Source organism: Globicephala melas, chromosome 9, assembly GCF_963455315.2.
Source record: "Globicephala melas chromosome 9, mGloMel1.2, whole genome shotgun sequence".
Classification (NCBI taxonomy): Eukaryota; Metazoa; Chordata; class Mammalia; order Artiodactyla; family Delphinidae; genus Globicephala; species Globicephala melas.
Window position 1 is genome coordinate 276,157 of NC_083322.1, and position 25,125 is coordinate 301,281.

The window sequence follows — 25,125 nt, forward strand, 5'->3', positions numbered from 1 at the left end:
CAGCCACAGAACCCACCCCTTCCAGACTCACACCCTGCGGCCAGTGAGTTCCGCTCCTTGACGTCCACGCACGCCCCGCCCACATTCACCTTATGGGCGCCCCGCCCCGCGTGTGGACGCCCACGCAGGACCCGCCCCCCTCGCCTCATCGGCGCTCCGCCCGCCCGCGCGATGACGCCACAAGGCCCCGCCCCACCCGCCTCAGGGGCTCTCAGCCAGGCCTGTGGGGTGACACCCACGCCGGCCTCGCCCACCCTGTGGCAGTGGCGCCCCGCCCGCCCGCGCGATGACGCCACACACCAGTCCCGCGCACCAGCCTTCGCGGGGCTCCCGGGTCCTGTGGGATGACGTCCCACGCTGGCCACGTCCACCCAACGTTAGGCCGCGCCCAGGCCCGGGGCCACGCCCGACCGCCGCAGTAGAAGCCCCAGACCCCTCGCCGCCGCCGCACCGCCCGGCGTGCTGACGTCGCACGGCGCCGCGGGCTGAAGCGCGGGCGGGCAGGCAGGGCGGCTGCGCTGTCCCCTCAGAGGGGCGCTGGCGGGCGGGCTGAGGCGCGTCGGCCCGGAGCCAACCGGAGCGCTGCGCGGCGGGGCGATGAGCGGCGCCCGGGCCCCGGGCCCGGAGGCCGGCGCCGCCGGGGCCGAACCCCCCGGCGCGGCACTGAGCGTGGACGTGGCGGGGCTGCTGGTGCAGCTGGCGCGCAGCTTCGCGCTGCTGCTGCCGGTGTACGCGCTGGGCTACCTGGGCCTGAGCTTCAGCTGGGTGCTGCTGGCGCTCGGGCTGCTCGTGTGGTGCCGCAGGAGCCGCGGCCTCAAGGCCACCCGTCTGTGCCGCGCGCTGGCGCTGCTGGAGGACGAGGAGCGCGCCGTGCGCCTGGGGGTGCGCGCCTGCGACCTGCCGGCCTGGGTAAGTGGGCGCCGCGGACCGCGACACGCCCCCGGCCCTTACCTTCCTGTCCGCCACGGCCCCGCAGGGGCAGGCGTCCCCGCCCGCCCCAAGTCCTCCCGGGTCTGGGGTGCGCTCACGCCCCAGCCCACCCGCCCACGTTGGGGCGTCCTGACCAGGGGCGGCACGTACGCCTGGGTGGGCGCCGGCGTCGGGCCTGGGCCTGTGTACCTTGCGGGGCCTCGCCGCTGTCGCCGGGCCCAGCCTCCCGACCGCTCTCGGCCCGCGAACCCCTTTGGGTTGGCGCCTTCCCTCCGCCGCGCGGGTCCCGAGCAGGGCCGCACGGGTGAGGCGCTGTCTGCGCTGTCTTGCCTTGGCCACGTCGTCACGCCTCGCTGTGCGGTGCCGTGACTCCCGCCTGCGGAATGTGAGCTCGCGGCCGCCGGGTGCCCTGCGCGGGCCTGGACGCCACTCCCTGCCCCCTGCGGAAACGGCGGCCAGCGGTGTGGGGAGAAGGGCGGTTTCCTCCTTGCCTGCGAAGTCTCAGCCGTTCTTGGTGGTTTCTGGCACAGTTGAGGAGCAATGGGGGTCCCCCAGAAGATTTGCTGGTACGATGATTGGAGGTGTGTTCCGGTTCTTTGGAAGTAACGTTATAAGCTGAGTAACTTTTATGTAGGGTGAACTCGAATCCCAGGTGAATTTGGGGGGGTGTGGGGCAGGCGTGGTATTGATCGTTTGTGCCCCAAGCGGTTCTCTGCATATTTTAGTTAGGCAGCGTGGAAACTAACGGAGTTGGTTCCCTCGTTCTTTCTTAACCGTGAGTAGGTGCCAGAGTTTCGGACGGTAGGAAACAGTGCTTGTTTAAGATAAATGATGCTGCTGTTAGGCTTGATGTAAACTTCCGGGAAGATGGCCAGCCAGTGAGTTTCAAAAGGGTCGTTTTCTCTTAGAGGAGAAAAGGGCTTGCAGTACGATCCCTGTTTCCAATCAGAAGACGCTTGTGAAGCAAGGCATGTAGTGCATGACACAAGGCAAATAGGTTGCAAAGCAGGAGTGCCCACGGCCAGGAGGAACTCAATGGCTACTGCCTTGTGGTGACAAGTTGCAATTGCAGTAAGAACCTCACAGTCAGGGACTTAGGAAATTTAAAATTCCGTCAATACGCGGTGGACGTGTGGCACAGGGCTACTTGGAGCAATCACAGTAACCAGCGTGGTGTAGCTTTTTGCCAGAAGCAGGAAAGAGGAGGGTGGTGTAGAAAACGGGAACTCAGTAACAGAGGTGCGAAAAGCCAAGAGCAGAGGTGCACTTTGGAAACGCAGAAGGACTTTCAAGTGGTGTCTGGTATCTTGTGTCACACCGAATTAAGTGATTCCAGAAAGTAGCTAAAAACAGAGTAGGGGCATTACCAAAACAGCAGACATAATCAGGGCAGAGATTCAAAGAAACTGGGGGTGCTGACATTCATAGATGCTCGGTTATGGAGCAGTTGGCTAACATCAAATTTGCTTGTAAAAGCTGTGAAATGCAGCCTATTTTCACATAATGAATTAACAAGTATCGTTGTTACCATATTGAAGGACAGGGCAAATTATTACTATTTTTAGCAGAAGAAAAGGGTGATTAGCCAAAGCTTCCTTCCTTGGGTTTCTCCTCGGTGTGACTTAAACTCATGAACTGTGGTGTTCATGTTGTACAGTAAAGAATTTATGTTTTTTCCAAAATTTTTTACTTGTTCATTCCAAATTTGTGTTTGTGCTCACGTCACACACAGATGTATACTTAAACATGCCTGTATTGCTTAGAAAACTACTGTGAGGATTCACATGAAACTTGACGGTGATCATATCCAAGAAAAGCACTAGGAATCTGGGGTTTGAGGCAGATTTTTTAATACTTTTTTAAATTGTAATACCCACGTGTTGTTTTCACGACAAAACCAGTGAATTACACTGTCTAGATGTGGACCTGCTGTTCTGCTGTAGCCAGGGAGTCCGTGCATAAGAAGAGCTAAGTTTTCTGTATCAGTAGTTCTTTGATTTTTACGGTACATACTTCGGTTCTTGGGGTTCAGAACTTTGGGCTGATGTTTTGCTTTGAACAACATATGTTTGTATGGATTTCATAGTGTGTCATTGACAGCTGTGATTCACAGCAGGGTAGCAGCAGAGCAAAACTAATGTGGGGCTCACTTCCTAACCTCCCTTTTGAATATGTTCACTGACAATTTTTCTTCTGCTTATTTAGTAAAGTAAAAATTTATACTGGCTGTAAAATGAGATGATTAACAAATATGAATACTTGGAGAAAAAATACATATACTGTTTCAAATTAAGGCTATTAGCATATGAAAAATGGCTCTCAACGTGATAATTCTGTAAGACCTTGATCCTACAGCTTTAATGTGTACCACATTACTATTCATTCTTTACTTTTTTTTTTTTCCCCCCATTAACAGGGAAAAGGCCTGCAGGTTGGAGTTGGTAGATTGGGGACTGGCCTTTTCGTTGTATCGGTGGTCTCCCCGTGTTAATTGGGCCCTTGTAAAATTAGACTGTGGTTGAAGAATATTGTTGAAGAGCTTTTATAGACGTGAGTAGGGGTGATTGTCCACTGCTAGTTTTGTTTATTTGAAAAATTAGAACTTGGTGTGAAGTTTGTCCTTTTCCTGCTTTCACTACTGCCAATAAATGCTGATTCCATGGCTGCAAATAAGTAGAGACCCAAGCCTGTCATAAATGACAACTGGTCTTTTATTCCTCTAATACTTTGATGATTGAGATTTAAAGTATAGTGAACTTCTGTGTTCTGTTTTTGTTATTATGCACCAGCTTTTCTTTAGGGAGAGCTTTCTTCCCATGGTTCTTCTGGTAAGTTCAGGAGAATTTAACTCTAGCCAAAATTTAATATGTATAGGCTAAGAACCAAATGGACAAAAGAAAAGAATACACTTTGGTCTCATGTAAAGGAAGGGCAAGTACTTTTATTCTCAGTGTTAATCATTGACTTATAGTTCAAAAAATTTTTGTGAACACTTGTAACAGACTTGCAGCTAAATCGGGATCCACAGTTTAGCTATTTTAAACTGTGGTTGCAACTTTAGCATCTAGATCCTAGAGCAGTTATGTGCTTTGAGAAGATGTTAGAACCTCCTCAGAGCTGTGAAGGGGATATGGATAATCTTTGGGTTTCTTGTTTATGTGCACACTACTGCTGTTTTTCAAAGAGAAAAAGGACAGTCACCCTCAACATCTCTTATGCTGTCTAAATGCTTCATGAAGTTAGAGCAGAAGGCCCCATCGTTGCTGGACACAAAGCAGTAACTATTTGTTTTTTAGTTTAAGCTAAAAACTGGATTTAAATTTAGGATATTTGCATCCATCAGGTTGTGTGCTCTGGTTTTTCTGCATCAGATGAATATTAGCCTCACTTTACATTCAAGATGGGAGCTAGGACTGAACTATATATAATTTAAGTAGATACAGGAATTGAAAATATATGTAGTATATTTATGTTAAATTATATTAAGTTAATACATGTTGTGTTAAATTATATTAAATATGTTTATAAAATATAGACCTTGATCCTGTGAAGAACCGATGATGAACAGCTGACTCATGAGTTATTGTTCTCCTTAGGCCTGGTGGACCTCTTTCCTATTTTCTCTGTGGGTTTTCATGATTTCTACATTGGTTGCAACATTTAACCTTGAATGATATCACAGACATTGTGAATAGATTAAAAACCATTGAATTGTACACTTTAAATGAGTGAATTGTATGGTATTTGAATTATATCTCAGTGCTGTTAAAAAAAATTATAAGCATTGAATTTCTCTTAAAAATAAAGAAGTGAAACAGGTGAACAGTTATAGTACAAAGTAAGCCATACAAACCTCCTTGCTTATGGAATTCCAGCTAAAACTGATATAATTTTTAAAAATTATTGTTCCAATATAAATTTGGAGACATTTACATTTTAAAGAATATTTAATGAAAGTGGAGGGCTTGTGAATGAAAACAGTTAACTAAGTAAGTGTTTTTACGTTAAACCTAATGTTACTTTACGCATTGATACTACATTAGCTAAACAAACAGAAATTGTGCTTCAGAGATATACATAGCCTAAATGTGTGTTTTTTGTGTGAGTTATTCTAAACTCTTACTTTAATTCAAGTACTGATATGTAATTACGATGTGCGTTTGGGAAGTTTAACCTATAAATTGGTTTGTTTTCTACAAATGTATCCTATCATAGCATTATTTTATTTATTTATTTATTTATTTTTGCGGTACGTGGGCCTCTCACTGTTGTGGCCTCTCCCGTTGCGGAGCACAGGCTCCGGACGCGCAGCCTCAGCGGCCATGGCTCACGGGCCCAGCCGCTCCGCGGCATGTGGGATCTTCCCGGACCGGGGCTCGAACCCGTGTCCCCTGCATCGGCAGGCGGACTCTCAACCACTGCGCCACCAGGGAAGCCCTTTATTTATTTTTTTTAAAGGCCCAGTTTTAAAAAAAATTTAAATTTTTATTTACTGATTTATTTAATTGGCTGCACCGCTCGGCATGCAGGATCTTGGTTCCCTGACCAGGGATCGAACCTGTGTTCCCTGCAGTGGAAGCTTGGAGTCCTAACCACTGGACTGCCAGGGAATTCCCCATACATTTTAGAATGTACTATTTGTAGTCTCTTGCATTTTGTTATGTTTTGTTAAATCATTACCTTTTTTGGTGTCCATGACAATGCTGCCTCAGATGAATTTTCCTTCCCCATTTAAAGATCTGAGGACCCACTATCTACAGAAGTGTTAGAGATCACCTTGCCTTCATGTGTGTACTTCCCGGTAGATACGAGGTGGGGTGTGATGGCCGAAGAGTGCCCTGGTGGGTCAGAAGGTGGTCAGTGGTGGGGGCGTGCGTATAGACACACTAAAGGACATTGAAGAATAAGTGGGAACAGCAAGATAAAAAAGTGCAGGATTGGGAAATCAGGCATCTCAGGGGATGAAAGCATCAGAGCCCAGTAGGACAGCAACATGGGTACCTGGGCCCTGCCGTCGGGAGGGAGCTGTAGGGAAGGTGAGAAACTGTCAGCTGGGCCCAGGGGTGAGGAGTAGAGCTGCTCAGACGGGGGCCTGGCCACCTCTCAGGGCAACACTCGCATTTCTCAGGGAGACGTGGCATGTTTGGACATGGGAGGAGGGGGACATCGTGATGTACTCAGAACCAATTTGTGAAGTCAGAAGGTGGAAGCTCCTGTGCAGTGCCGATTACTGCTGGATTGCCCTGCTCTACACCCCTGAGGTCGCTGGAGACGCCTGTCCACCTCCCCCAGATAGACTTTTATTTTACTCTGAAGGGTCTTACTGTGCCATAAACACTGCGTCATCCCCTGCTCTTTTGAAACTGGGTGGGCATAGTTCTTACATAAACAGTGTCAGTAGTTGTGTTGCATGGAACCATTTTTCCATTTAACATGTTTTATTCACAAGTTTTCTCATGGTCTTTTGCCCTCTCAGTGTTTTTTCTTTCTTAATTTTTTTTTCCCCTTAAGTGTTAAAAAAAAGTCCTGTAAGTTTTTTAAAGAAAACCATCTATTTTGGTGAATTTTTCCTAGAGTAGATCACATTTTAAGGAACAAGCCCAGCTTAAGTGCAGGGATCAAAAATGAGCTTTCATTGATTCATCTATTCACTCAGCCAGTATTTATTGGACCTTTCCTGTGTTCCAGGTACTGTACTAGGTGATGAGTTAGACAAGGCCTCAAACTCAAAAATTTACTAGCTGGTGATTACACAAATCTAGGGATAATCCTAGTTTTAGTCATAGTACGCAGCGGTAGTTTTTTTCTTTTTTTTAAATAAAAATAATACATATTCATTTTTGTTAAATCCAAAAATATATAAAAACATTATTCATAATTCCAAACCACCCATCATAGTAGTTGGTAAAAACTATAACAACTTTGAATGGAATTGTTAGTGTGTATTCATCGATTTGTACTGATAAACCATACTAAAAATCATTTGTTCAGAAAAATATGGTTTAGCGTTTAAAAGTTTTCTGGACTCTTAACTACATGTGGAAAAAGAAAGGCAGACCTTAATTAGGTCTTTCACTTGGTGAAATGGTATGTTCATTTTTTAAAAAGACTATGCCTTTTAGAGCATTTTGTACATTTATTGAAGTAATAGCTCAACTCTTTAAATCAGTGTATTGTAAAAGATTTTACTGATGAGGATTAAAACTTTTTTCTAGGGTTTGTAGATCTAGCTGTGCGTATAAGTTCAGTTTTATGCTATCCTGTCTTTCCTATTTTGTGAAAGGCAGTCTTATGATTACTCGTAGTGGACGCCTCTGAGACCTGTAGTTCAATATCTGGTGTCTTTTTTTTTTTAATTAATTAATTTATTTTTGGCTGCGTTGGGACTTTGTTGCTGTGCGCGGGCTTCTCATTGTGGTGTCTTCTCTTGTTGCGGGGCACGGGCTCTAGGCGCTCGGGCTTCAGTAGTTGTGGCACGTGGGCTCAGTAGTTGTGCCTTGTGGGCTCTAGAGCTCAGGCTCAGTAGTTGTGGCGCACGGGCTTAGTAGCTCCGCGGCATGTGGGATCTTCCCAGGCCAGGGCTCGCACCCGTGTCCCTTGCATTGGCAGGCAGATTTTTTTTTTTCAAGATTTTCAGTTTTATTTTTTTTCTTAAAAGCCTAGTCATATTTTTTTAAGACATTTAATCTGCGAATAGAAAACCCTGAATCTTAAAAAAGCTAAGGGTTTGGGTTTTTTTCTTTTTTAATCTTTTTAACATCTTTATTGGAGTATAATTGCTTAACAATGGTGTGTTATGTTCTGCTTTACAACAAAATGAATCAGTTATATATATACATATGTTCCCATATCTCTTCCCTCTTGCATCTCCCTCCCTCCCACCCTCCCTATCCCACCGCTCCAGGCGGTCACAAAGCACCAAGCTGATCTCCCTGTGCTATGCGGCTGTTCCCACTAGCTATCTACCTTACGTTTGGTAGTGTATATATGTCCATGCCTCTCTCTCGCTTTGTCACAGCTTACCCTTCCCCCTCCCCATATCCTCAAGTCCATTCTCTAGTAGGTCTGTGTCTTTATTCCTGTCTTACCCCTAGGTTCGTCATGATATTTTTTTTTCTTAAATTCCATATATATGTGTTAGCATATGGTATTTGTCTCTCTCTTTCTGACTTACTTCACTCTGTATGACAGACTCTAGGCCTATCCACCTCATTACAAATAGCTCAATTTCGTTTCTTTTCATGGCTGAGTAGTATTCCATTGTATATATGTGCCACATCTTCTTTATCCATTCATCCGGTGATGGACACTTAGGTTGTTTCCATCTCTGGGCTATTGTAAATAGAGCTGCAGTGAACATTTTGGTACATGACTCCTTTTGAATTATGGTTTTCTCAGGGTATATGCCCAGTAGTGGGATTGCTGGGTCCTATGGTAGTTCTATTTTTAGTTTTTTAAGGAACCTCCATACTGTTCTCCATAGTGGCTGTATTAATTTACATTCCCACCAACAGTGCAAGAGGGTTCCCTTTTCTCCACACCCTCTCCAGCATTTATTGTTTGTAGATTTTTTGATGATGGCCATTCTGACTGGTGTGAGATGATATCTCATTGTAGTTTTGATTTGCATTTCTCTAATGATTAGTGATGTTGAGCATTCTTTCATGTGTTTGTTGGCAGTCTGTATATCTTCTTTGGAGAAATGTCTATTTAGGTCTTCTGCCCATTTTTGGATTGGGTTGTTTTTTTTTGTTATTAAGCTGCATGAGTTGCTTATAAATTTTGGAGATTAATCCTATGTCAGTTGCTTCATTTGCAAATATTTTCTCCCATTCTGAGGGTTGTCTTTTGGTCTTGTTTATGGTTTCCTTTGCTGTGCAAAAGGTTTGAAGTTTCATTAGGTCCCATTTGTTTATTTTTGTTTTTATTTCCATTTCTCTAGGAGGTGGGTCAAAAAGGATTTTGCTGTGATTTATGTCATAGAGTGTCCTGCCTATGTTTTCCTCTAAGAGTTTGATAGTTTCTGGCCTTACATTTAGGTACATCTGGCCTTACATCTGGCCTTACATTTAATCCATTTTGAGCTTATTTTTGTGTATGGTGTTAGGGAGTGATCTAATCTCATACTTTTACATGTACCTGTCCAGTTTTCCCAGCACCACTTATTGAAGAGGCTGTCCTTTCTCCACTGTACATTCCTGCCTCCTTTATCAAAGATAAGGTGACCATAAGTGCGTGGGTTTATCTCTGGGCTTTCTATCCTGTTCCATTGATCTATCTTTCTGTTTTTGTGCCAGTTCCATACTGTCTTGATTACTGTAGTTTTGTAGTATAGTCTGAAGTCAGGGAGCCTGATTCCTCCAGCTCTGTTTTTCGTTCTCAAGATTGCTTTGGCTCTTTGGGGTCTTTTGTGTTTCCATACAAATTGTGAAATTTTTTGTTCTAGTTCTGTGAAAAATGCCAGTGGTAGTTTGATAGGGATTGCATTGAATCTGTAGATTGCTTTGGGTAGTAGTCTTTTTCACAATGTTGATTCTTCCAATCCAAGAACATGGTATATCTCTTCATCTATTTGTATCATCTTTAATTTCTTTCCTCAGTGTCTTATAATTTTCTGCATGCAGGTCTTTTGTCTCCTTAGGTAGGTTTATTCCTAGATATTTTATTCTTTTTGTTGCAATGGTAAATGGGAGTGTTTTCTTGATTTCACTTTCAGATTTTTCATCATTAGTGTATAGGAATGCCAGAGATTTCTGTACATTCATTTTGTATCCTGCCACTTTACCAAATTCATTGATTAGCTCTAGTAGTTTTCTGGTAGCATCTTTAGGATTCTCTATGTATAGTATCATGTCATCTGCAAACAGTGACAGCTTTACCTCTTCTTTTCCGATTTGGATTCCTTTTATTTCCTTTTCTTCTTTGATTGCTGTGGCTAAAACTTCCAAAACTATGTTGAATAAGAGTGGTGAGAGTGGGCAAACTGGTCTTGTTCCTGATCTTAGTGGAAATGCTTTCAGTTTTTCACCATTGAGGATGATGTTGGCTGTGGGTTTCTCATATATGGCTGGCAGGCAGATTCTTAACCACTGTGCCACCAGGGAAGCCCTATCTGGTGTCTTTTTAATGAACTACAGCAGGATGTCCAGAGCAAAGTGTCAATGCAGAGTAATAGCACATCTTAAGTGCACCCCGTGTGTCAGCAGCAGTGATTCCCTTTTTTAAAAAATGCCATTGTTGTACCTGGTGACTACACTTGAGAATGGGTGATAACCACACAAATGGCAGATGTGGAAATACTAGTATGGAAGTTTTTATTATGCTTTCTTTTTTATTATTTGTAAAAATGTCATTGAAATTGAGCTGAAGTTATTTTGTTTGTTCAGTCACTTAGTGAACTTATCTTTCTGCTTTTAATGAACATGCCGTCGTGTTTGCCTTTATTTCTTATGTTATGACTAGACAGGTTTTAAAAACATGATTTTTCTAGTATGAAAAGAACACTTGCTCATTGTAGAACATTTCAAGCTTTGGAGAGTAAAAAGGAAAAAAGCTACCTGGAATCCTACTAACCAGTGATAGCCGTTATTAACGTTTCGGTGATTTTCTGAATCTTTAGTGTGTCTGGAGGTACGTGGATATTGTATTTGCTTACACTAAGGATTATGTTGTGGACGTTATATCATTATTCTTCAGAAATATGACTCTTTTTTTTTGCAGTAGTATCTTTTATTTAAATTATGTCTGGTGGACAGATTCCAAAAATCAGATTGTTAGTTACTATATGTTGAGAAAAGGTAAAACTAGAGTTTAAGATATTTAATTTTCTACTCTTTTCAAGTTATAAAAGATTATTTGCTTGAACTATTTGTCGGATTGTTCAGGATATATGAACTATTTTTGAATTCATAAGAGTAGCATGATAATTTTATAAACAGAAGTCTAGCTTTAGGGGGCAGTGTTTGTTTTTTGAATGGTGTGATGTTAAAATAAGCACAGTAGATTTATCCAGATCCCCTCTTACGTACATAACCTTTGGAAGAAGAGAGTTCTCCCACGCAGAGTCGCTCTTCCAATGGCTTTTCTTCCTCTGCTGTGTTGCGATGTGAGAGTTGGTTAAGTTGGAGTCATGGCTTTGTGTAGCACAATGTTGGGATTGCTATCTGGAGACTGCTGAGAAGGCTCACTGCACTGTCCTTGATCTCATCTGAAAACAGCAGCCGCGTGATTGGTGTTGTCAGTGTCACTTGGCAGCCCTTGGGCACTGAGTGATGTGGGCCACCCTCGTGGGTACCCATGTCACACGTGCCGGCATGGCTGCTTGGGCACACACTCGAGAAGCAGGCTCTGGATCTGATAGATGTAGGTTCCTGTCTGAGACCCACCCACTCCCAACTCTGTGCACTTGGGCAAGTTGGTCACACCTTTTAGAACCTTAGTTTCCTCATCGTTAGGTGGGCATTGAAATGAGCCCGACCCTGTGTTGTGGTTGTGAGGCTGGAATGAAGAAAGGCCCAGGGATGTGGCAGAGGTGGCTAGTGGTACCCTGGGTTAGTGATCCCAGTACTGATGCTTCCTTTCAGCTGCACTGGTGTTAACGGGCCAGCTTCCTGCTGCCTGTGGCGCTTCTCTGACTCACCTTGCCACTTCCTCCCCACTTCAGCCAGAGGGGGCAGATGAGATCAGAGCTTCTCTTTTACTGTGGTTTGTTTATCTGGTGTTGTTGCTAAGAATTTATCTGCCGTAATGCTTTGTTATTAGTCACACTCTAAAGTATTCCTTGTAATTTCTTTCTCTTTTTCTCTGTATATCCCTAAAGTAATTACCCCTCATCCTTGCTGCTTCTTCCTTAAAACAAATTCTGTCCTGAGGTTGTGGTTAATCTCTCCTTGCTCTGGTTGCAGCAGCTGCCCCGATGCAGTAGATAACCGTAGTTAGTTCCATTATGACAGTATCATGTTGTAAAATTTTTAAATTCTTGTAGTCATTTCCTTCATCTTGTGCATAAGTGTTGGTTAGTGACTAAAGTGGGGATTTGAAAATGTATATCCTATTTCTGGGTCAGTTGTAATAGTTTAATTTAAGCTATATTAGATGTGGAGTTGTTTTCCTTCCGTTTGCATCCGAGGGGTTGAGATATGTTTTAGGTTTCCCAGAGGATGGTGGATCTGCAGAAGATAAATCCAGTAATGTGGGAAGAGAACATCGTCCAACTTGCTTCATGCCATAAATATTACACTGGAGTACGTGTTGTATACTGGTTTTCGGGTCTGCCACTCATTCTGAGATACCAGCATGAAATTGCTAAAATTATTTCTCTGAGTGATACTTGTACCTTCTGTTTTCTTACAAAACTTTGCTTACATATTTGTTAAATCATTTAGTTAAGTGTGCTTAGTCCTGTAATTGTGTGTAGGATCAGGAGTTTGAAGACAGGGACTTTTTATATCTGCCATAGCATCTAACAGTATTTGCATGGAGTTTGCACAGTAAACCTAGTGAGTTGTTGGAACAGTGAGCTACTAATTGCTTGTTTTATTAGGAGTGTCTATACCCAATTATAAATTGTCGTATAATGCTTGTGTTGCCATTATTACACATATTTGAGGTGAGCTGCCTACTGAGATCATTAATTTATTTCATTTGTGCTATAAACATTTAAATGCCTAGCAAGCAAATGCGTAAGATCTGTTAATAGTAAGTTAATATCTGACTACTGGGTTTTTAAAACCAAAAACCCAAATATAATCTGAAACAAAAATGAGAATACAGTCTCAATTTTTTCGCATACATAAAGAAAGGTCTTGAAATTTATCCAGAGCTATTAGAAAGTGTTGATTTTACTTAATAGCTTGAATCAGATTGTGGTTTTATATTGGGTGAAATGGAGTGAACACTGCTGTATGTATGAAGGACGGTTTTAACAGGAATTATTTGTAGATTGTATTTCATGGTGGATGGTGCAAGAAGGGAAAGGTAACAGCTCGTCTTTGCTTGCTGCCTGCACTGGGGCCACTGTAAGAAAACTAGGCAAACTTGGTGGCTAAAAAAACACAAATTTATCATTTACAATTCTGGAGGCCCAAAGTCTGGAATCAGTTCCTTTGGGCTGAAACCAAGGGATCCGCAGGGCCGTGCTCCTCTGGAGGTCTTACCTAGCTTCTGGAGCTGCGTTCCCGGGCTCATGGCCCTTCTGCACCTTGAAAGCCAGCAGCTGCTTCGATCATCACGGCGCTTTCTGTTTTCTTTCTGTGTCATTTCTGCCTTTGCGCCCTCTTGAAAGGATATGTATGATTGCATTAGGGCCCACCCAGGTGATGCAGGATAATTTCCCCAACTCAAGATCCTTAATTGATCACATCTGCAAAGTCCTTTTTTTTTTTGTCTCATAAGGCAACACTCAAGTTCTAGGGAGTAGGACATGGATATCTCTTGAAGGGCCACCAGCACTGCCCTACATCTTGGAGTACTCAGGAGCCAAGGTGGCTGAACACAGTGATGATGGCTCAGCTTTGTTTCATCAGTTCTGAGAGGCACTTTCCCTCCACTTAACATATCTGGTCTCAGATTCATCTCATGACCACGTGTGATTCAGTTAGTGTACTCTTTCCTTCTTAGTGGCACAAAAGTGGTGGTGTGTCTTATAATTGGTCATTTCTTGGATTCAGCACTGTGGCTGTTCCCTTTTTCTGCCATAGCCCTGGTGCCTGAGAGTTACCTGTGGTCTTGGAGCGGCAAATGGGGGAGAGAGAGGAGCTGAGCTATTGGATCTTCGAAGGGCGGCCCACTTGGGCCAAAGTGTTTGCATTGGGAGATGAGGAGAGGCTCCCGGGGAGGGGCCTTACGCCCTGTGAGTGCAGGAGTTTGGGCTTGATCTGGATGACGCCCGGAAAACACCAAAACATTTAAAAGAGTGGTGTGTCCCGATTTTAAAAAGGCATGTGTAGCAAGGTAAATCTGGCAGTGATGTCCAGCTGGACTGAGGGGACTGAGTGGTGGCGAGGATCTGATGGGATCACACTGGGAGGGAGGGAGGAAAGGAGCGGGATGCGGGAGTGAAAGGTGGCTCCAGGTCACTTGCTTGGCTCCTGGGTGAGGACATGATGATATTTGCCAAGAATGATTCTGTAGGAACAGTAGTTTGGAGGCCTAGAGATAAGGATGGGAAATTGTTAATTTTGTTTTTTAAACGTTAAGTTTAAGAACCCTAAGGGAGTTCCAAGAGGAGTTATCAAACAGCAGCCAGCGGCTGGTAGGTGAGATCTGGGGGACATACCCGGACACTTTCACTTCCTAGGTGACGGGTGGCTGAGATCACACTTGAAGTGGAGAAATGGAGAAAGCATGTGTAGACAGCATAACAAGGCCAGAGGGCCCAGGACAGACCTTTGCACTCTGGAGGAAATCAGGGGATGGAAAATGAGGGGAGAGAATTCCCTGGTGGTCCTGTGGTTAGGACTCAGCGCTTCACTGCTGTGGCCCGAGTTCAGTCCCTGGTTGGAGAACTAAGATCCTGCAAGCTGCAGTGTGGCCAAAGAAAAGGAAAAGAAAGAAAGAAAATGAGGGAAAGGGTTCATTCATTCAGTGCTCACTGTGTGCAGGTTCTCTTCCAAGCACTCTGCGTAGACACCTGTTACCCTCATTTTACAGGTGAGGGGACAGACCACCCTAACACTTGTCTTTGGTTCCAGGGCATAGTTTGAACTGGGAAGTCTCTTGGTGGTGAGGAAGAAACTGGGAATTAGACATTGTCTAATCTAGTTATTTTGATAATTTCTACTTTTCAAAGGAGGAGGCTAGGGCCCAGGGGTTCAGCGGTCACCGCAGTCACACAGAACTGGAGGCAGTGCCGGGCTGGGGTCTTGTCCCTGCTGGCCACGCCCTCTCCACTGCCCCTCGGCCCAGCTCACTTGGTTATACAGCATTAGCCTAGCCGTCTCAAGTATCTCAAGTGTTAGGCAGCGGGGTAGGCTGTCAGTGTTTTCAGTCTCTATAATTGGGACAAGTCCTTTTTCCGTTTCCAAGTTTTTGTCTGGGATCATTTTCCTCCTGCTTGAAAAACTCACTTTAATATTTCTTTTAATGCAAGTTGGACAGTAACAATTTTTCTCAAGTTGTGTTCATTTACAGAAAAATCAAGCAGATAGAGTTCCCATATCCCACCTGCATCTAATTTCTTGTATTAGCGTCTTGCATTAGTGTGGTATATTTGTTGTAATTATTGAACCAGTGTTGATACATTATTAAGTTCCCGGTTTACATTAGGAGTCTCTCCTTGTTTGTAGAATAGTTTCACTGCCCCTGCTCCCCCCGCAATCCCCCGAGTCTTCCCTCCTCCCCATCCCCAAACCTCTGGGTGGCCACTGATCTTTTTACTGTCTGTAGTTTGGCCTTTTTCAGAATGTCAGAGTTGCAGTCATACTGTGTAGCATTTTCACATTGGCTCTCTTAGCAACATGCATTTAAGATTCCTTGTTTTTTCCTGGCTTGAGAGTTCATTTACTTTTATTGCAATAAAATTCAAATAACATGCAATTAACTATTCAGTGTCATTTAGTACCTTCACAATGTTGTGCAACCATCACCTCTGTCTGGTCCCCCAAATTTTCATCTCCCCAAAAGAAACCCTGTATCCTTGAGCAGTCACTCGCACTTCACCCGCACCCACATGCAACCACAAATTTGCTTTCTGTCTCTATGATTTTATGTATTCCGGATATTTCATGTAAATGGAATCATTACAATATGTGACCTTTTGTGTCTGGCTTATTTCACTTAGCATAACATTTTTAAGATTTTACCCTGTAGCATGCTTTGTTTCTTTTTTATGGCTGAATAATGTTCCATTGTACAGATATACCCCAATTTGCTTATCCATTCATCCTTGGAAGAACTTTTTGGGTTGTTTCTGTCTTTATGAGTTGTTTCTGTGCTATTATGAGTAGTGTTGTGAACATTCATATACAAATTTTTGTTTGAATACCTGTGTTTAGTTTTGTAGGGTATATACCTAGAAGTGGAATTGATGAGTTTAACTTTTTGCAGAGCTGCCAAACTGTTTTCCATAATAGTGGGAATATTTTATATTCTCACCAGCGATGTAAGAAGGTTCCAATTCCTGCTGATGCTTGCCAACACTTGTTATTTTCTGTTTTTTGATTCTGAGTCATCATAGTGGGTGTGAAGTGGTGTCTCATGGTGGGTTTGACTTGCATTCCCTGATGACTTATGTGCATTTCCTCTCAGCTCCACATTTAGTGAGATTTTTTTGGTAGCTCGAAATTGTCCATGGCGGGAATATTTACACCCTGGAAGTTGGCAGTCTCAAAGAATTGGTTGTGAACACGTATAGCCAGAGCAGCTGGCTATACCACTGCTCTGAATGATGTTTGTTCCCCTCCTCCAGAGAGGGTGCACCCCAATCTCTAAAGGCAGAAGGGGAACAGATCACCTTAACCTAGTAGGGTTTGAGCTGGCCTGAGGATGGGTTGAAGGGAAAAGCTCTCTGTGTTCTGGACCCATCCATGCTAGGGTTCCATCCAACAGAGGCTGTAACTGAAGACCTGCCGTGTTGACCGAGTGCCCCCTCAGTCCACCTCAGAGTCCAGGCCGTGCTTACTCAGTGCAGTAAAAGCTCTATTTTGCTTTTTAATAGGCTAGCTTCTTGCCCTAATAGCTCAAGAATTTGGCAAATGCCTGAAGGGAAACTCAGCCGGCTTCACCTCCGCCTCCCAGGATCTGGGCTCTCAAGTCTGGTCACTCAGCTGACCCAAACTCCAGTTCCTGTCTCCCTGCTCTGGTGAGGTTTCTGTAAGCTTAGCTGGCTTCTCAGCCACATTTCTCTGGATTTCTCAACCTCTGGTACCACAGCCATGGGGGAAAAACAGCCACAGAATGTCACACCATTGCCCTTGGGGGCTTCTGCCCTGCGTTTTCATCTTTCACGCCTTGAGTTGCCCAGTGTCCTCTCGTGGGCTGGTGAGTGGGTCTCATCTGGCTTTTCCCAGTGTTCTCAGCGGAATGGGTTGCTGCAAGGTGCTCTGATCATCATAGCTGGAAGCCAGTGCTATTTTTAGGGAAAAATAGATTTGAACTCCTAGTGTATTTCCCTGTGAAAGTTAGGAGAACAGATACTTCCTGTTGTTGAGTGTACACTTTGGACTGGGAATGGGGAGATAGGTTTAGGAGAAAGAGGGCAGGTGTTGAGTGTTCCTTGTATAATTTATTTCAGAATGTTTCCCTGGATAAATATTTTAAGTTTAGCTGGGTTTCATGGTTTTGGGGGTTTGTTGCTATTATTGTTGCTTTCAGGAAAATACTATTACTGTTAAACACAATGTGTGAGGTGATTTGTAAATTTTAAGCAGTGGAGCTTGAAGTAAACAGCTATAGAAAAATTCCAGTTAAGCCTTCACTTATTTTACCTCTGAAATGTCACCTGACAAGTCAGGTAAACTCTGGAAATACCTGTTCAACATGACCGTGTAGTGAACTTATCTTTTTATGAGTGGTGAGTATTATTTGTTTCATTCATTTTATACTTTATAGCTTCAGCCTGAGAACACTGGGAGTGTTATAAATAGAGGAGGAAAAAGGTTTTGAAAAATGGATTTTAAAACTTTTCACAAGAGCCCCCTTCCTGTGTAAGGAGGGGCAGGAAATCTGGCCGCCCCACGGGACAGTTTGGCCCAGCACTGCCTCAGGGACCCCAGGAGTTGGCCTGGTGCAGGTGTTAGATCTGGAGTCCGAGGCCAGTCTCAGTGTGGCCACCCGTGCTCCATGGCCAGTGCCTACCTCGTGGGACTCAGACTCTTCACCCGCAAAGGGGTGAGGAAGTGCAGTGATTGATCTGTCGGGTCCCTGCAAGCTCTTAACAATAAAACAAAAAATGAGCCAGGAGCTGGACCTTAAGTGAGGGGTGGGGGCAGGCGGAGTAGCGTAGATGAGGTAAGAAACTGCTCTGAAGTGGGCAGTGAATGTTGAATAGGGTAGAGGAGACTGAAGCAAGAGATTGGGTGGGAAGGAGTTGTAGGAGGGAAACATAAGCCCTGGTCGTTTAATACACTATATCATACGATAGGGCAGTTTATTCACGGAATTTTATGGCCTCACCAAATATTTTGGTTCCGATGCTTATATAGGTTTTTAATTTCAGAAATCATTTGGGGCCCACAATGGCATGACTCTGCTCTTCCTTCATCCCAGGGGCCCTTTAAGGCCAAATACATCACTAATGTGTCCGTGTTTGTTGACTGATTGACTAACAGCTCTGAATCGAGCTACTAGTTTACCTTGAGGCCACTGGAGTTACTTATTTGGTCTCTTATTATTTGGGGAAATATCTGATCCACACGAGTGCAGATACTACATGATCCGCGGTTGGTTGGGACCGAGGATACGGAGGGCTGACTGTAAATTATATGTAGATTTTTGGCTGCGCAGAGGGTCAGCTCCCCTAACCCCCAAGTTGTTCAACGGTCAGCTGTATACAGTTCAGTGTTTTGGGTATATTCACAGGATTGTGTAACCATCACCAAAATCAAATTTTATAATAGAATGTGTTTGTGCATATGCAGTAGCACTCACTCTCCATTCCCTCCACATTCCTCACGCCAGCCCTGGGCAACCACTAGTCCACTTTCTGTCTCAAGGCTTCCCTGTTCTGCACATCCCATGCACATGGAATCGGACAGTATGAGGTCTTTGTGGCTTTGACTACCTGTGTGATAGATGATAGAGATTGCTAGATGGGTGATAGAAAATGAGAGAGGTGACGTGATTGATAGATACAATGGTGATGGATTGATAGATCGATGACACCCCATCCATCTCCTGCTGTGATGTTGTACTATAGCTGTATAAAATGTAACCATTGGGGGAATCTGGGTGAAGTGCACACAGGGGCTTTCTGTGCACTTTTGCAATATCTGTAATTATTTCAAAAGAAAAAAATTTTGAGGGTGATCTTGTGATCTAATTATTGGTTTCTATATAGAGGTATGCGTTTATAGTAAGTAAACTAGTGGGTCTTCTAGGAAGAATTGGAGAGAGTTTGGGGTTTGATCAAGAGATGTACAAAAATTTTTGTAATTTTTTCCTGAGGTACCTTGTTATTATTTACTCTTTTGTATGGAAAACAAAGAAAGATAGCGAAAGCCATAGTGTTTCTCCCTGGATCATCACTGTAACACCAAAACTGAAGGGTTTCTTTTTTGTTTTCGTTGTTGTTTTAGGTATTTCTGTGTTGCATGATCACAGTTAATGACAAACAAGCACTATGGGGGATGTACTGGAACCTTGGTCTCAAACATCCAGTAAAGATAAATGATTATATTCAGGAAAAACATCTTAATGTTTTCAAGTGCCTGATTACCTATTGTTTCTCCATTGCATACAAATAAAGGAATAAAAGGAGAAAACAAGATTTTAGGTTGGTAAATTTCTCTGACTTCGTTCTCATAACTTTTGAGATATTTACTGTCTGTGTGAGAGAATAAAAGTAAGCTTTTAGAAATACTGTATAAGCGTATTTCTTTTTTCTTTACTGTAAATCAAAAGATTTATTCATAGCTTTTCTGAATTGCTTTAAAAAAACATAACCAGGGCTTCCCTGGTGGCGTAGTGGTTGAGAGTCCGCCTGCCGATGCAGGGGACACGAGTTCGTGCCCCGGTCCAGGAAGATCCCACATGCCGCAGAGTGGCTGGGCCCGTGAGCCATGGCCGCTGAGCCTGCGCGTCCAGAGCCTGTGCTCGGCAATGGCAGAGGCCACAACATTGAGAGGCCCGCGTACCGCAAAAAAAAAAAAAAAAAAAACCAAAATAAACATCCCCATAAACATCCCCCCCTAAAAAAACTCCCACACAGATTCTCTCCAGTATAATTTCTCAGAACTCTTAAGATTTTGCCACACTCATTACAATGGTAGTTTTTCCCCAGGATAATTCTGTAGGTTTGAAATACTGCAGAAAGTCACCCTATGTTAAAGTTCATTTATAGGGTTGCTTTTTCTCCTTAGAAGAGTATTTTAAAATTTAATAAATATTACATGGTACTAAGCCTATTTCTTGAAAATGGAAAATTCACAGTAAAATTTCAAACATGATGTGACTTCTGATTCCATGTAGATGTTTGGTAAACCTGTCAGTTCTGTAATCTGTAAATTTAATCCCAACTTCACAGTCTCATACTTCCTCCCTCCTTCCCTCCCTCCCTTCCTTCTACTTTGCCCTCCCCTCCCTCTGCTCCCCTTTTTTTATAATAGAACAAAGCTGGGTGGATCCCACATAGTACACAGAATGTGTGCAGTTAATTCAGTGCTACAGTTACATCTCTATCTTCTTGTCCATCCCAGTCAAGACCTAAGCTTGTAAATTTGAATAGTAGCATTGGATTGGAATTTAAAATAAAAAACAACCAGTTTTTTTATGTGTTTAGTGAGGGAGATAAGAAGACGTGTTTTCTATTCTTGGACTCATTTTAGTTTATGAGATTGATATATCTCATGCCAAAACCTCAACTTTAAATCAAGATTGTCAAATAATTTCCTTGTGTGATTTTTTTTTTCTTTTAGCAGTTACAGAAAGAATGTCTAAATGCTTTAGAATTTTGTTAAAATATACTTCAAGTCTTTGAAGACTATCATAAACATGCATCTATATGTAAGGCATTAAATAAATCTCTTGGCATTAGTATTTTGATGAAGGGATGTCTAATTGTTCTGCTGGGTAGAAGTTAGATGTATCCCTCTTTTGACCCTGCCACTGACTCTTAGTCCTGGCTTAAATTTTCTTTTCATTCTATGCGTGCACTGAAATTTAAGTCCACCTTCAAAAATAAATGGATGGATGAATAGTATATCTAACATAGCAGATATATTATAGAAAGCCTCATAGTAACATTCCTTTTTAGCAAATTAGAAATAAGAATTGTTTTTCACATAATTTGGACAGCTTTGTTAGTTATAGGAGGTAGGCTGGGATAAGCCTAGCTCCACATGGCATGTAGGATCTTAGTTCCCGGACCAGGGATCGAACCCGTGCCCCCTGCAGTGGAAGTGCAGGATCCTAACCACTGGACCTCCAGGGATTCCTCAAGGCTAGCTTTTTTTTTTTTTTTTAATTTATTTTAGGCTGCATTAGGTCTTTGTTGCTGCCCGCGGGCTTTCTCTAGTTTCTCTAGCGGCGAGCAACTCTTCGTTGTGGTGCACGGGCTTCTCATTGCGGTGTCTTCTCTTGTTGCAGAGCAGGGGCTGTAGGCGCATGGGCTTCAGTAGTTGTGGCTCGTGGGCTCTAGAGCACAGGCTCAGTAGTTGTGGCGCACGGGCTTAGTTGCTCCACAGCATGTGGGATCTTCCCGGACCAGGGCTTGAACCCATGTCCCTTGCATTGGCAGGCGGATTCTTAACCACTGCGCCACCAGGGAAGCCCCCAAGGCTAGCTTTTTAATTTTTATTTTACTGTTTACCGATTTGCAAAAATAGTGGTCATTTATATAACAAAGAAATAGTAATGAATTATTGGGTGATAAACATGCTCTAAACAAGCATTTGTCAACAGTTGTATATAATTATTTCCCCTCTCCTGCCACCTCTGCCATCCTTGAGCCAGGAAGAGCCTCGGGTCCACGAGCTGTGGCTCTCCACTGTGGTTTCAGCCATCTTTCCTCTTGTCAGCAGCCAGTTCTTAGAAATGACAGAAGAAAGCAACAAATTTACCCTCACTCTGGTGATTTGTAGTGAGCAAGTAGGAGAGGTCCGGTCACTCCCTACCTGTGGGTTCAGGTAAAGACGGCAGGAACAGTAGTGCTTCTTCAGACTCCCTAGTGAAATTTCTCATGAACGACAAAGCACCTTGGAGAGAATTTTGAAAGTGTTTCCTGGTAGGAAAGGCCTTAAACAAATGGCTTTTCCAATTTTATTTTAATGTCTTTGTACTACAGTGTTCTTGGTGTATCAAATCACCCTGTTACACAGTAGTCAAAGTCTACATAAAACTGGTAACAAACCACTGGGAAAATTGTAATGCTGTGGATGTTGAAAAATATAAATTGCTGTATTTACTGTGTGAATTAATTGATTGCCTACTTTTTATGTACACTAGAAATAGATAAATCCAGTTATTTTGTGCAATTTCTTTTTACCATCCAAAGGAGTAATTTGGCTGTACTGTTACCATTTGATAGAGGTTCTGAGAGAGACGTTCCTCTCTCACCTTTTTAGCCTTGAATACTTTCTTCTTTATAGAGTAGCTATTAGGAGGAAGCATCCCAGTATTTTAGAAAACATATCCTATTAAGACTTCTTGATCCTATTTTTCCAATTTCCATGCATACTGAGTCCCTGGAGAAGGTGGGAGGTGGCAGATTGGAATTGGGGTTGTGAGGAAAGACGGAGATGGTTTAATGGGTAAAAAAATTTTAATGTAAAAAGGTTGGAGGGCACAAATTTATGTTGGTGCCAGTTTACGTTTGAGTCGTTTTCTCCTGACATGCTCACCAGCCAGTCTTGAGGAGTGCTCAGAGCTCCCCACTGCGGGGCCACAAAGGGGTAGCATGGATGCTGCAAGATGCTGGTGGCTTAACATGGCAACTTTGTTTAAATCCTCTTATTTGGAAGTCTTGTCCAATGTCAGTATTTATTAGTGTTTCTAATGATTTTTTCCCATGATAATTACATAGCATGAAGAAATTGTAAGGGGCTTTCCTCTAAGACCCATACAGATGCTCCCAGGTCCCCCTAGTTTATCTCAGCAGACTGTATACACATGGTTTTCTGTGTCTGTCATGATTGGAAAGCACTGGCATAGAGAGCTGTAGATGGCCGGTTGACCCAAGGTCGAGAGAGGGAGAACGACTCTCTTTCCCCATCAGTGACAACAGCTCCCAAATCCTGGGTTCTCCAGGGAGCCCTTCTATATGTTGGAACCTTGGACTCGCTTTGAATTTTTCTGGGCAATTTTAACTGTCTGTGAGTCTGTCCTTTCCCATTTGCATTGATTTTAAGACTAATCCATATGCAGACAAAGGAACATTAAACATTTGAAGATTTCTAGTTAGTCTCTCCCCAGCCTGTGAACTCTTTGAATGCAGTCAGGTCTGTTTAAGTAAACTGCAGTGTACTTCCAGGTAGAGATATGTGTTGATTGCTTAAAGGCTTCCTGAAAACAGTTTCTGTTGTGAGATGATAAAGTACAGGCTTCTCATGGTTTCATAGAACCTGTGGTTCGATTGTCCTAGTCTTGCCTCATCTATTTTTTTTTTTTGTTTTTTTTAGTGGCTTAAAACACAGTTTTTATCTCTCATGGTTGTGTGGGTTGATGGGATTCAATTGGCCCATTCTTCCTCGGCCATGCCTCATCTATTCTTATTTTTGAGATGTAAGTGTTAGTTTTAGACAGGAAAACAAAACTCCTGCTTAGATCTTTTCAGCTTGTGGACTTAGGTAGAACTCTTTGCATTGTGCAGGAAGATTGGTGTTAGGGGATCGACGACAGTGGGTGACACTCTGGTGTGCTGGGTGACCGGTGAGGTAGCGCCTGGAGGGCCGGCTGCCCAGCAGGGACCTCTTCTGGGCTCCAGGGCACACATCTGTCCCAGATGAAGTGAATTCTGCCACTGGGATTTTTGATGTTGATTTTTTAGTTTTTGGTTTTTTGAGACACTGCTTAAAGGAATGTAGAAATGAGCAAAGCTCAAATCCTTCTTGGAATAAGGAAGAATATGAACAAGTGAACTTGATTGGCCAGTTTGCTATTCGAAGTTTAATGACATTTGGTTTCTAAAATGATCATTTTATCCATTATCTTTTGTATTTTACTTAAAGACATTAAATCAGTAATGCTTCAGGTGAAATAGATATGTTATCTTCACTTGTATTTCCCAGACATTGACTACCTTATTTTAGATTTCTAAAATAAAGGGATGGGTTAATTTACACTGCGTGTTTCACCACCACTAGTGGTGGTGGGATTTCAGCAGGACTCCCTGCAGCTGCACTTTGTATAGTTGCCTTAGACTGAGCAGGGATGTTTGCACAAGTGCCGACTATTAACAGGGTCTTCAAGGGGAATGCTGTTTAAAGAAAGACAGTTCTTCTGTTTAGCTTCAGTTCTAAACATTATCCCATGTTCAGAAGTGGGTGAAATATGATTTAAGTAGAAAATTTTAGCTATGTATAAATTTGTTCCATCTTTTATACTTTAGGGAGGACTTTAGAGCCCTGTGGGTCTGGGCCTTTTCCCTCTAGTTCACTTATTTCCCTGTGATTTTAACAAATTATCCTTCCTGTTTCCTCATCTGTTAGGTGGGGCATTAACTGTGGACAAGGTTGTTGTGAGGATTAAACAAGACATTGTCTGTAGGTAGGGTTCTGGCACACAACCAGTGCTCTGTCTTTTGTATTTGGTTTATTTTTTTTTAAACAACTTTGATAATATCAATATCATATTAGAATCCAAAATATGCCTTTGTTCTTTTTAAAGAAAAGATTAAAAAAGATTTCTTGGGTAGTGTCAACTCTTAAAAATAATCAAAATTTCAGTACTCATACAATGGTTATTTCTAGTTTGTAAAGATACTATGAAGAATAAATATGAAAACTTGTTTCATAATTAGACTTGTAGAGGAGATTTGAGTGGGTTTTTTTTTTTTGGGTGATGTTTTGTTTGTTAGGTTTTGTTTTTCAGCTGAAAAATTAGATTTGAAACCGAATGACATGTGTTCATCATTCCTGTATGCCTTAGGAACACATTTTCTATTTTCCCTGTACATCTCTACCTTTCTCTGTGATGTTTTAGCTACTTTAAATTCTGTTTTGTGGAACATAAACAAGTGTTTATGAATATGTATTAGTGAGAAGCAGATTTTTGACTTAGTGAACAGAATTAAAATTTGGTAACAGATTTACTGTCTTCAATTTTGATATATTCTTTTTCTTTGGCACTTTGAAACCATCCCTTACAAATTAAAAACCTCAGAATTATTGAATGTCCTGGGATTCTCCACTAAGAGATGGCTTGACTTTCAGAATTCATCTCACATAAACTATAGTGATGTGAGCCAGTTCACTTGTACTGGAAGCCTACTTGTGCAGATGGTTTCTCTGCCTTCTCCTCTGGTAGTTCCAGAATACGTTTCCTCAAATATTAATCTTACATAATTTCCCTCCTGAAAACTCCAGCGTTGACCCATTGCCAGTA

At 42.9% G+C, this 25,125-nt stretch overlaps 1 protein-coding gene across 7 annotated transcripts in view; it reads left to right on the top strand.

The window, feature by feature from the left end:
• The first annotated feature begins 567 nt into the window (after window positions 1–567).
• ESYT2 (extended synaptotagmin 2) overlaps window positions 568–25,125 on the top strand; it is a 77,019-nt gene continuing 52,461 nt past the window's right edge. For 4 of the 7 annotated variants that reach the window (XM_070046261.1, XM_030854379.2, XM_030854381.2 and 1 more), the window contains exon 1: window positions 583–909. In XM_070046261.1, coding sequence (XP_069902362.1) covers window positions 598–909 — 312 coding nt within the window. In that variant the 5' untranslated portion in view covers window positions 583–597. Of the gene's footprint in view, window positions 910–1,258; window positions 1,512–25,125 lie in introns of those variants that run through there. The other 3 variants (XM_060305014.2, XM_070046262.1, XM_060305015.2) reach the window with 3 other exon arrangements.